Here is an 11,393-nt window from a genome sequence, read left to right as displayed (position 1 = left end):
CAAAATGATATATATATATATATATATATATATAAATTATTTTTTAAATAATATTATTTTAAAAAATAAAATTAAAATATATTTTTCTAAATTTAATTTTATTATATGACTAAATAATTAGAAATCATAAACAAATACTATTAAAAATGAAAAAAAAAGTATAAAATAATTAATATTTAAATATAAGTTATTATTCAATAATTAAATAAATGACTAAGTAATTAGAAATTATATAAGGATAAAATAAAGAAAGAAACTTTAAATATAAGTAATATTTTAGTAAAAAATATGTTTAAAATACATTAGAAAAGAAACTTTTGATGATGATTAAAATGTGTATAAGAAAACAAATTATTTATTATGAAAATAAAAAGCCTATAGATCATCACCTTTAGAAACAATAAAAAACTTTCGGACTCTAATGATCCCGTGAAACATAAAAATCTTAAACACAAACAATAAAAGTTTTGCCAAGAATTGAAAGAGCACCAAGTACTCTTCCAAAACATTTGGACTTTGAATGGCCTTTTACAAATTAAAAAGGAAACTAAAAGAAACCTAGCATATCAGATTATTACAAACCAAATTCATCAAACAACTACAAACAATGAAGACTCCACTGTCACGGATTGATTCACGTGCCCACGGTTTGGTTCATCCTACAGGAATCCCATGCTTAACTTGTTGCTTCTGGAATCAATTCTCCTGATTTCTCCTGATCAATTATAAGATTGAGTCATTTTTAAAAAAAAAAACTGAATGAGATATTGGCAGTGAAAGTGTTAAAGCAATCCAGAAATGCTTACAAACCAATCAGAACAGTATTTGCAAATTCATAACTCATCTACCAAGTTCCAAATCCAATAGGTCTTAGCAAATTCAATTCAGCATACATATTCAAACAAGAAATGGCTTTTCAGGCAATAATAATTGGATGCACTAAACTGGTGACAATGATCTATTATATTAAAAATCAATTGGTCATGCTAATCAAATCAATGGACAAAGAATCATGTGATGTAATGGAGAACAGATCAACTCAATTTAACCACTCAATCTAAACAGAATGGAAATCTGCACAAATTAAACTTAGCTGTTTAAGTTCTTAAGTCATCACAGTGAAGTTCTCTCATACTCCACTCTGCACAATCTCCTGCTGCAGCTATGTGTAATTTACCCTTTTGGAACAGCTTTTATCCCTGTAGAGGTCAACCAAACAAAACTGTACAACTTTAACTGGTTAGCACATATCTGATTCAAAACTGGACTTATTTCAGCTCTTGAAACTACAACACACTCTCAACAACAAATTTGGCTTTTAGATGCAGCCACACTAAGCTCACAAAATCAGGTTTCTCTCTAGCAGCTTAACACACTCAAATGGTAGGTTTAAAGAGAAATTTTCAGTCTAGGTCCGAGAATCCCAGTTTCTCCAATCACTCCACGCCAAGGATCACATCTACTCTTCTTAGTTCGAACAAATAGAACCTTTCAGCAATTTCAATCTCCCCTACTTCTTTCTTCACTCACTCACAGCAGCCCCTAGTCTTCTTCTGACCGTCTCCTAGACTTACTAGATACGATGGGGTATCCACCACGACCAATCCCATTTCCTCCACCAATCCTTGACTAATGAAATTGTGGCTAGCGTCACTGTTGATGAGGATCAGCACCTCTCTTTACAATAGAGGTAGGAAAGAGTTTGGAACCTACCAAGAACCCTAACAGTGGGTAGAAACAGTAATGGAAGAATGAGATTTTCTATTATTTATGGTAAAAGAACTCTCTTTACAAAGAATGGTTTGGGTGTATAACCTCCTGGTTGGGAGCATAACCTCCCTCTTCTGGCCAAAATCCAGATTTACAAAGAATTCACTCAATAATCCTCCTGTACAGAACTCACTCCCTATTTATAAAGTTTCTTTTCCCCTTCCCACTAACTAACTAAATAATTGTCAAATAACTCTTCCCTCCTAGCTGCCCTTCTCATTTAAACCCATTATAACCAATCACCCTATATCCTATCACAAGGTAGAACTAACCTACGCACTAAAATAACCTACACTAAACCAGAACAGACTCATTTAAAAGAAAGAAAGAGAGCCTAAGAAAATCCTAACAGATATACCAAAGCTATATACAATTTACAAAGACTGAAACAAAACAGTATGCAACTTAAACAAAACCTACCAAACTCACAGATTAAATTTTATGGTACATGAAAGGAAATAGCAAAAAGAGAACCTAAAAGATTAATAAAATGAAAACAGTAATAAATAATGGAAAAAGACTTACAAACTTCCTATCAGAACTCAGAAAGTAAAACCTTAAACCAAAACCTAATATGAAAAACTAAAAACGATCTAGAAATGAACAGTTACTAAGAAAATTCAGCACTTCAAACCTGGAGAGTCGTAATGGTGTTGACACAGTAGCAGAATCCGGATGATCTTCAGTGTTCTGAATTTCAGTTTTCTGTGAAGCTTTTTCTGCCATACCCTTGTCAGTAGCTTCCGTTTCTTCTTGCTCTGTTTCTATGCTTACAGGAGCAGAACCTGAACAAAAAATAAGGAATTGTGTCAATTCATAACAAGCCAATTAACTACAGGAATATTATTTACCACTCAAGAAACAATTGAAATGCTGAAGACATTTATAACTGATTAAATTGATAGTCAACTAGTTGATCCTGACTGAAAACTTAACACCTTTTCTGCCGAAAGCATTCTTGCATCCTTCACATCTACAGCCAATGGAGCAACCGACACCACCCTTCAAATCAAAAAAACCATTTGTAATTCATATTATAACCGAAATTGAAAGCATACAAAATGGGATGATGATGGACAAGGGTGCAAACCTGATAACATTCACAATATTTCTTTAGGCAGATGGATTTTTTGCAGTTGCGTCCTCTTTTGTGTCGTGCTGAGGCCGGAGTTTTATTTGGATCATCCTGCAAGAAGATAATAATTAACACCCAATAAAAGGTGGTTTAAATTGCACACGTGAAAAACCAAGTTTATTTTCTAACCCCGATTTCAAGAACAGAATCAGAACTTCTGATGACTTTAGGAGCAAATGCAAGAGGGTTTTGAGATTCAATCTGCTTGCGAGTTTGAAAAACAGTGTCTTCATGGCAATCCTGACAGGAGCAGGGTTCTATGCAGTAGACACCAGCAGCAAAGCACTCGCTGTAACTGATACAAAAAGAAAAGGTAAATAAGGTCAATTTCAAATTTTGACTACTTTGAGGTCATTTTCTTTTCCTTTCTTGGTTCTCAAGCTTTTCATGCAATGAGAGCTTCATAAAGTTAGGACATTAACCAGTGTACCATATTCCAATTCTGCAACCCAAGAATGAAGATAAATAACATTCTTTTCAAACTTACAGCTTCAAACACTTTGACTTCTTGCAGTTGCAGCGTTTACAACTTTGCTCGACGAACCCCCCTACAAAAACACATTCAACCCTTAAAGATGCGCATGCTTTTATTAAACACAATAAATAACGAATTTGTAACACTACAAATCCAAATGGGCCTTACCAAAATTAAAATTAAAGTTATAAATCATTGTAAAGATAAAACAATTCATATTATAAAAAAGTAAGATCAGTTTCATTCATTTCTTTAAACCATGCATAAAAACTAATGTACTAGTACCAGAAGGCACCTCGCCGTCCAAAGGTACAATTGAGGGTTATTGTACACCGCGTAATTCTGACATATGTAAAGAGGCAGTTTCCAATTTCAAGACCTTTAATCAACTGAGGTACAGATTTATCACTGCACCATGCTCTTGAAATCATCAAAGAAGTATATTTCTATATTGTATACATGTTTCCATATTGGCCTGGTTGGAGGAAATTTCTCCATAAGCTCTTCTATGAGAGAAAGAAAACGAAGAAAGAAAAATAAAATCAGCTTTTCTATAAAATGAAATAAGGTTATGCATGAATCATAAAACAGATTTAAGAGAACTGAAGAGCTTTTGGAAAAGTTAATTTCAACTCTTGGAAGAACTGAAGCAAATTAAAGAAATGTTGTTTTGTGACTCAACCCCATAAAAACAATAGAGCAAAGATTGAATCTTTAAACGTGAAAGGGGTGAGGGTCATGGTCACCTTTTCCAAATCAGAAGCTTCGAATGTCATAATTCATATTAGCATATTTTTTATCAGTTATTGTGATATATATATATATATATATATATATATATATATATATATATAATTGATCTAGCGGGAAAATGTTGTTTATAATTCAAATTATAATGTTTTCGATCAACCTAATAAAAATGTTTACAATTCAAGAAAACGGCCAAAATGATGAAAACAGGCAGGATAAAACTCACCCGTTTGAAACTCAAGAACATAGAGCAATTCTCATCAAAATAAGAACAATAGTAATGGCACTTACTTTCAAGATTAAGACAGCAGCAAATCGACGATACTCCACTCTATTCCCTCGAAGCCAATCCAGGGCAATTTTAACCTGAAAAGGAATGGCAAAGGAAAAATAAAAATCAGCAGAGTGAAGTGAAGTTAGAGAGAAAAAGAAAAAGGATGCAGTGCAAGAACCTGTCGTTCGACTTCATGGGAGGTCATGGCCCGCCAGCCCTAGCAAGATGACCAAGAACCCTACTAGCAAGAACCAAGAGTTCGGGATCACTCTTGATATAGAAGAAAGGGATCCATCCATATGATACCAATTGAATTGATGTAGAAAGAATGAAAGAAAGAAAGAATGACACTGTGTGATTACCTTGGAAGTGACCCGAGTGCACAACTATGAAATGAAAAACAATCTTAAGAAAATAATTTAATTAAGACTATTCACATTATTTTTAACCTGATTATGAATTTAATTATGATATTTCTTTTCGGCCTTATCACAGTTAATTTTAACCATTTATTCTTGCAGACACTTTTTAATTAAAATAGTTTGAGTTTTGGTTTATTTTAAAAAGAAAAATATATCTTTATAATCTCTTCAATCAACTACATACAGATATATACACTGAACTCTCCTATAAAATGATATTTGAAAAAAAAAATGCTATCTTAAAAATTCATCATAATAACAAAATGATATATATATATATATATATATGAATCCGCGTAATAAAATACATCCGTGAATATATTTACAAGTGTTTTATTTTAATTCTTAAATGGTCCAAATTAGTATAACATCTTAAATTGTTAGTTATATATTTTTAAATTTTTTATAAAGTTATCCATTTACATTTATGCTTTCGTAAACACAACTCAATTTCACCTTCATTTCTTAATAAACCATCCACATTATTTTACCTAAAATTCTTTGTATTTTACATACTTTTGTTTTTGCATATTTAATTGTATACTCTAATTTGATTTTTTTTTTCAACAGAAATTATGTTTTAAAACAAAATACTCAATTAAAGAAGTGGACACTGACAAAAATAAATAAATAAATCAGGTGGTTTACAAAAAACATATATATACATATATATGCTCATTTTACTAAACAATCTAAAAATCAATATGAAAAAAATAAAATAAATTTGTAACAATAATTTATAAAACAACAATTAAGGCATGCTTTGAAGAAATAATTAAATTGCTTGAAATGTCGTGGATATCTGTACAATAAGATCAGAGATGAAATTTTTCATTCCGTCTCGCTGCTTAGCAGACAATGGTTAAGAATAACAGCAGCCAACAAAGAACAATTTTGGAACAGTGTGTCATAATATGCCAAACTTGGTCAGAAACTACACCAGCAAGTAGGGTTGGGTCAGAGTTCAGAGCAGACTTAACATAGATCAACTTTTCAAGTGTTTTTGCATGCTTTAGAATGCTGCCTCCATTTGAAGGTCCCTGAAAGAATCTAGATTTCAGTCATTCTATATTTCTTTTTCCTTCTCCACTTAAAGAATGCTTTGTTGGTCGAATCCAACGCATGAGAAACTACAACAAAAGTAGGGTTTTTGTCAGGATGAAGATATAAGGTAACTGTCACTCGGTTCAAAAACACTTTCTTCTTTATCCATTTAACAACACTAAAACAGAACTCTAATAGATATTAGATATCATGCATGTCACTGTGATCTTGCTTGTAAGATGAGTCCTTCATAAACGTATGCATGGTATGTGAAAGAAGAAAGAAGGAACAAAAGAAAGATAAAACTCTCAAGCGGTAATATTATTTGTTCAGCCAGATAAACTTCTAATACTTTCTTTACTATTAACATTCTTTTTATATTTTTATAAATTTTTAAATCATGACATTAATATTTGAACAAATTGTAGTTAAAAGAAGAGATGTTTTGTCATCATATTTTCAATAATGGTTAATTGTTGACAAATTCAACAAATATATTTTATTTTTTAAAATTTCTCTTTATTTTTATAATATATAGGCCTTTAAATTTTTGGTTTGTCATTACCATTATGTGATTATTGATGGCCACCATTGTCGGAATTGATATAGCATTTTTTTTAATAAACAGGTTGCAATTAGGTAATATGTTGCTTCATATTAACATTTAACTTGATTATTTCATCTTATAAAAAATGAATTTATCCCTTTTATATCATTTTGACAAAACTTGCAAGAAAACTTTTCCAAGTGTCATATCATATAGAGAGAGAGAGAGGGGGCAATGTCTCCACCAACTTCTTCTCTAACTTTAAGCTTGAAAAGTGGGCCACGAGGAGACAAAAATAAGCAACCATATCCAAGATTAAATTGCTCTTAATAGTAAGTGGTTTGTGACACTAATTTATGTTCTGTCTTTTAGGATTCCAAAATTATTATTTCCAAAATAATGCCACACAATGTCACCCATGACATATGATTCCAAAATTATCTTCACTGACAAAAACAAAAGCCTTAATGTGTTTGTCTATCTGAATTTTTTATCATATTATTTTATTGAGTTTGAATTTAATTATTTTACATATTAATGTGTATGATAATTGTATATTTTTATACAAATTTATTTGAATAATTTATTTATTTTTGTGTTGGTTTGTTTAGATTTGAGATATTATTTAAGAGATTTAAATTTAGGATGAAAAAAATTTGAAATCAATATGAAGGGTGGGAATGGATGTTTTAACTAAAAGGCCATGAGGTAAAAGAAAATAAATAAAATAGTTTTATATTGGCAAATAAAATGTAACAATGAAATTCTTTTATACATGGTTATAAATATATATTTATATCATAAATATATATTTATATTATAAATTAGAAGTTGAATACCGTTTTTCTATGTCCTATAATAAAATTTTCCTTATAAAACTAAATAATTAATTTTTATTTTAAAAATTCATTAAATAAAAATTTAGTTAAAGATTAAAATTGTATCATTGTATAAATTAAATGAGAAATCACGTTCAACAGAATTATTTATGTCTTTGCTTTTACACAAAATCTCCACAATTTCATTAACTATATTGAATCTGAATCTAGAGTTTCACCTATTAAATGATAAAGTGATTTTAAAAACATTAAGTTTACTAATTTACCATTTTTTTCCACTTTAACATTTTCTTATAAAATAAATAAACTTAATCATTAATTGTCTGATTAATAGAAAAATAAAAAAAATTAAATTAATTTTCTTAATGTGTGTATAAAACAGTGAAAGGAGCAACTGGTAGACATGATAATGTCTTGTAGTGTGTCTGTAATTGGAGTGTCTTTTCAGATGAGTAAGTGCTTCCATGCTTAGGCCCACATGCAACCCACAAGGTCAAGCAAGATGTTGGATTTGTTGCCTCATTATATAATAAATAATTTAATCCATTTTCATTAGCCTAAGTATATAAAATAAGTATTAGGCAAATATGTGGCCAATCGGGTGGATGTAAGGAAATGATATTAATTTTAATTACTGAATCTGAAAAAGGGATTATAAAGACATTTGTTTTGGATTAAGTGCACTAAAAAAGGATAAGGCCAAAATGATAGAAATTTTCTTTAATGAATTCACTAAAGTGAAAGAAATAAAATTCGACTAGTAAGAGTTATTAAAATATTGAAAAATCATCCATTTTAATAATTTTTCCTGTTCTTCTATTAAGTTTTGCTTTTAAATTTACCATTAGTCAAAATGATATACTTTATAAATATTAAAAAATTACATTAATATGTATTTTTTTTTAAGAAAAAGATACCAATTTCATTGAATTTCAATTAATTATATCCTTATTGTAATTTGATTGTTAAGATGTTCTCTGAAAATAATGTTTGACCGAGACGGAAAGATGCTCAATCACTCTTGTTTATTTCTCTACCTACCCATTAGTTTTTCTTCTCTTTTTCTAATGAATTCATAGTGCTTCTCCCAAAGGAATTTCGATAGAGACAATACAAATGCCATTCGGTTACTTTTGTTAAACACATGTTCCTAGTTCCTAGCTAAGTGCCACTTCTGTCGACACAAAACAAAAAAACAGAGAGAATAACTTGGTTCACTCAAAATTGGATTATCTAATATATATATATATAATACTTGAGTTATTTTTATTATGATAGTAGTATAGTAGTTTCTTATTAGTAAAGAAAAATTATAAATATTAGAGGAGACACTAATGTTGTTGTGTCAACTCATATATTAAATGCTACATAGTTTATTTACAAAGTTAGACATAGTGATAGTTACTTAATAAATTTCTTAATAAGTATTGTTATTATTATATCCAATACTTTCATATTATTCAAAAATTGAGATTAAAGATAATTTAAATATTTATTTCTTCTTTTACCATTTGATACCTTTTAAAGACAAGACTAGGTAAATTGTCAAGATTAACTCTTTATCATGATACAACAAGAATATAATGCTTTTTATGTAAAAGATCTTATATCAAACATTGGTACGTAGTCTTTCAAAGCAATAAATAAATTAATGTGTTTTTTAGGACAAAAAACAAATTAATGTTAATGAACAAAATATGATTAATTTTCATATTGTTGACACACGTACATGTAATTTAAGAAGACCATAATAAAGAAATATACATTTGATCAATCCATAAATGTATGTATGAATTTCATATTCCTATATATATTTACATGTTTTTGTTAAATAATATGTTATATGCTATTTTGTAAGTTTGTTATTAATCTTTTGTGTGTGTGTGTGCCTTTTTTTTATTTTAAAAGGTATATATGGCTGAGCATCAGAATTCATCAGGGACGAATGACCCACTACCATATCCACTAGAGGAGCCACGAGGTTGATATCACTCTTAATCAAACGAGCTAGTGGTGAGAGGAAATATGTCGTTATTAATGACACCACTGGTGTGGCTACCGGTTCAAATGCGAACGTCTTCAAAAGCTCTTCAGGAGTATTGGCACATGAATGATTATTCATCCTTACTTTATCTTTCAATGATGTGTTTGAAGTTAATTGGAACATGATATGGTATGACATATTGGTAAGTTAATTAATTTTATTTAATTTATAATTTGATTATATTGGTAATTTTCTAAATACTATTTATGTGCATTTTTTTTATTGCAAATAACATTTTATATTCCGAATGTGGCAACGCTTAGAAATAAAAGTCTATTTTCGACCACTGAGAAATTTCGTGGTTTTAAGACAAATTTGACATCTAAATATATTTTTGGAGAAAAAATGAGTGAAAATCCATGTGTCAAATACAAGGCAATTGATGAAAGACCTGAAGTTAATTTCTTGAGATTCATACATTCGAGGGATGAAAGGTTAATATACTTAAAATCATCCATTTCATCATTGATAATTGTGTACAGGTTAAACTAATTCATTAAATTAATTAATTTTATATAATATGAACCAATTTATTACAAGAAAATAGGACAAAAACACAGGGGATAAGAACTTAAAATAAAAACCCCACTTATTATTTTGTGGGAGTATAGAAAGCTTGAAGACATGACCATAAAGGAAAAGGCTGAAGCTAGGCACCCACCTCTTGAGGGTGATTGTCTATTATTTTTATGAAAGATCTGAAGTCAATTTCTTGAGATTCATACATTCGAGGGATGAAAGGTTAATATACTTAAAATCATCCATTTCATGATTGATAATTGTGTACAGGTTAAACTAATTCATTAAATTAATTTTATATAACATGAACCAATTTATTATGAGTTACAAGAAAATATGACAAAAGCACAAGGGATAAGAGCTTAAAATAAAAACCCACACTTATTATTTTGTGGGAGTATAAAAAGCTTGAAGAGATGATCATAAAGGAAAAGGCAGAAGCTAGGCACCCACCTCTTGAGGGTGATTGTCTACACCATCCTTCACCACCATCCTATCGTGAAAAGTGGAAGTTAACTCGTCTACGATCATCAACCTCCTACACTTCTTACATCGTAAGATAAATCTTAGAAAGAATTGTAAGATATGACTTTTCTTTTTAAATAATAATATTATTTTATATAGATTAGATGTTAAATTTTTATTGTTACATTATAAGACTCATTGGTTAAATAAAACTCCCAAGGTAATTTCAATCCAAAAGGTTGTCATGACATTCTTACTACAATATATACTTGAATGACCTAAGCACTTTGGACGTGTATGTGCTAAATCAAGAGTTGACAATGTTGAGTATGAAGAAAAGGATGATGCAAAAAATCACTAAGAAAATTAAAGCGCAACTATATGATGAAGTCACTAAGCAAGTGACTAAAAGTGTTATATGCCAATTCCAACAACAGATAGTTATGACATTTGTCTGTAAGCATCTCTTCCATTAGAACCTTTTGTGCGATAGGTAAAATTAACAATCATTTTGTGCTAAGTTATGAACTGAATGATTGTTTTTAATGTTAAGGTCACAAAAGAAGAAATTTTGGTACTAGATGCTTTACTTCTTGTGTCAATAAATAAGGTATATACTATGACACATACATTTCAATCATTTTTCGCTTGACCTAGAAATTTGATTGGTTATATTTCTGAACCCTCGAACAAAATCCCAAACCCATTATACACTTTTCAATTTTTAAATTTACATGTTATTTATGTATACTAATTTGGTTTATTGGTGCATCCATACTAGTGTCTAAATCAATGAAATGTAATATCTTATCATATATTTTTCTTATATTTGCATGCGTTCACCAATTAATTCTAAGCAAATAATTTAGCAAAACAATATTGTGCAAAAGTGACCTATAAAAACTTCATTCTTTTCCTCCACTCAAATCCTAAAACAAAAAAAAAAATCATGAATGCATCAAAGTAAGAAATAATGGGAAGTGAACCACAACTCAAAATTAAAACTCAACTGTTCATGATCCATCAAACCTTAATATAATGATACACACACACACACACATATATATATATATATATATATATATATATATATATATATATATATATAT

General features: G+C 29.5%; 1 protein-coding gene across 3 annotated transcripts; it reads right to left on the bottom strand.

Annotated features, from left to right (window-relative positions):
* Positions 1-425: 425 nt before the first annotated feature.
* LOC106753681 (protein tesmin/TSO1-like CXC 2) lies at positions 426-4,760 on the bottom strand. 3 transcript variants are annotated; one of them, XM_014635531.2, is made up of 9 exons: positions 4,583-4,760; positions 4,422-4,496; positions 3,676-3,886; positions 3,393-3,453; positions 3,035-3,200; positions 2,861-2,956; positions 2,709-2,772; positions 2,405-2,555; positions 426-715 (listed from the first exon to the last, which is right to left on the bottom strand). In XM_014635531.2, exons 3-9 carry the CDS (start codon positions 3,809-3,811, stop codon positions 697-699), a joined length of 693 nt encoding a protein of 230 aa, XP_014491017.1. In that variant the 5' UTR covers positions 3,812-3,886; positions 4,422-4,496; positions 4,583-4,760; the 3' UTR covers positions 426-696. The 3 variants fall into 3 exon arrangements, with proteins under 3 accessions (XP_014491017.1, XP_014491015.1, XP_022633474.1); XM_014635529.2 differs by having other exon boundaries at positions 426-2,555; XM_022777753.1 differs by having other exon boundaries at positions 426-2,555; positions 3,676-3,883.
* Between the last annotated feature and the right edge of the window lie 6,633 nt (positions 4,761-11,393).

Source organism: Vigna radiata, unplaced genomic scaffold, assembly GCF_000741045.1.
Source record: "Vigna radiata var. radiata cultivar VC1973A unplaced genomic scaffold, Vradiata_ver6 scaffold_7, whole genome shotgun sequence".
NCBI lineage: Eukaryota > Viridiplantae > Streptophyta > Magnoliopsida > Fabales > Fabaceae > Vigna > Vigna radiata.
The sequence above is the reverse complement of the archived record's forward strand: the minus strand, read 5'-3'. Positions and strand labels throughout refer to the sequence as shown.

Excerpts from the sequence above, each read along its gene's own strand:
- LOC106753681 (XM_014635529.2), bottom strand. The coding sequence starts at position 3,811 with ATGATTTCAAGAGCATGGTGCAGTGATAAATCTGTACCTCAGTTGATT. Across the intron at positions 3,454-3,675 it reads TTGTACCTTTGGACGGCGAG|GGGGGTTCGTCGAGCAAAGT; the intron begins GTGCCTTCTGGT and ends GTGTTTTTGTAG. Across the intron at positions 2,556-2,708 it reads GAATGCTTTCGGCAGAAAAG|GTTCTGCTCCTGTAAGCATA; the intron begins GTGTTAAGTTTT and ends TTTTTTGTTCAG.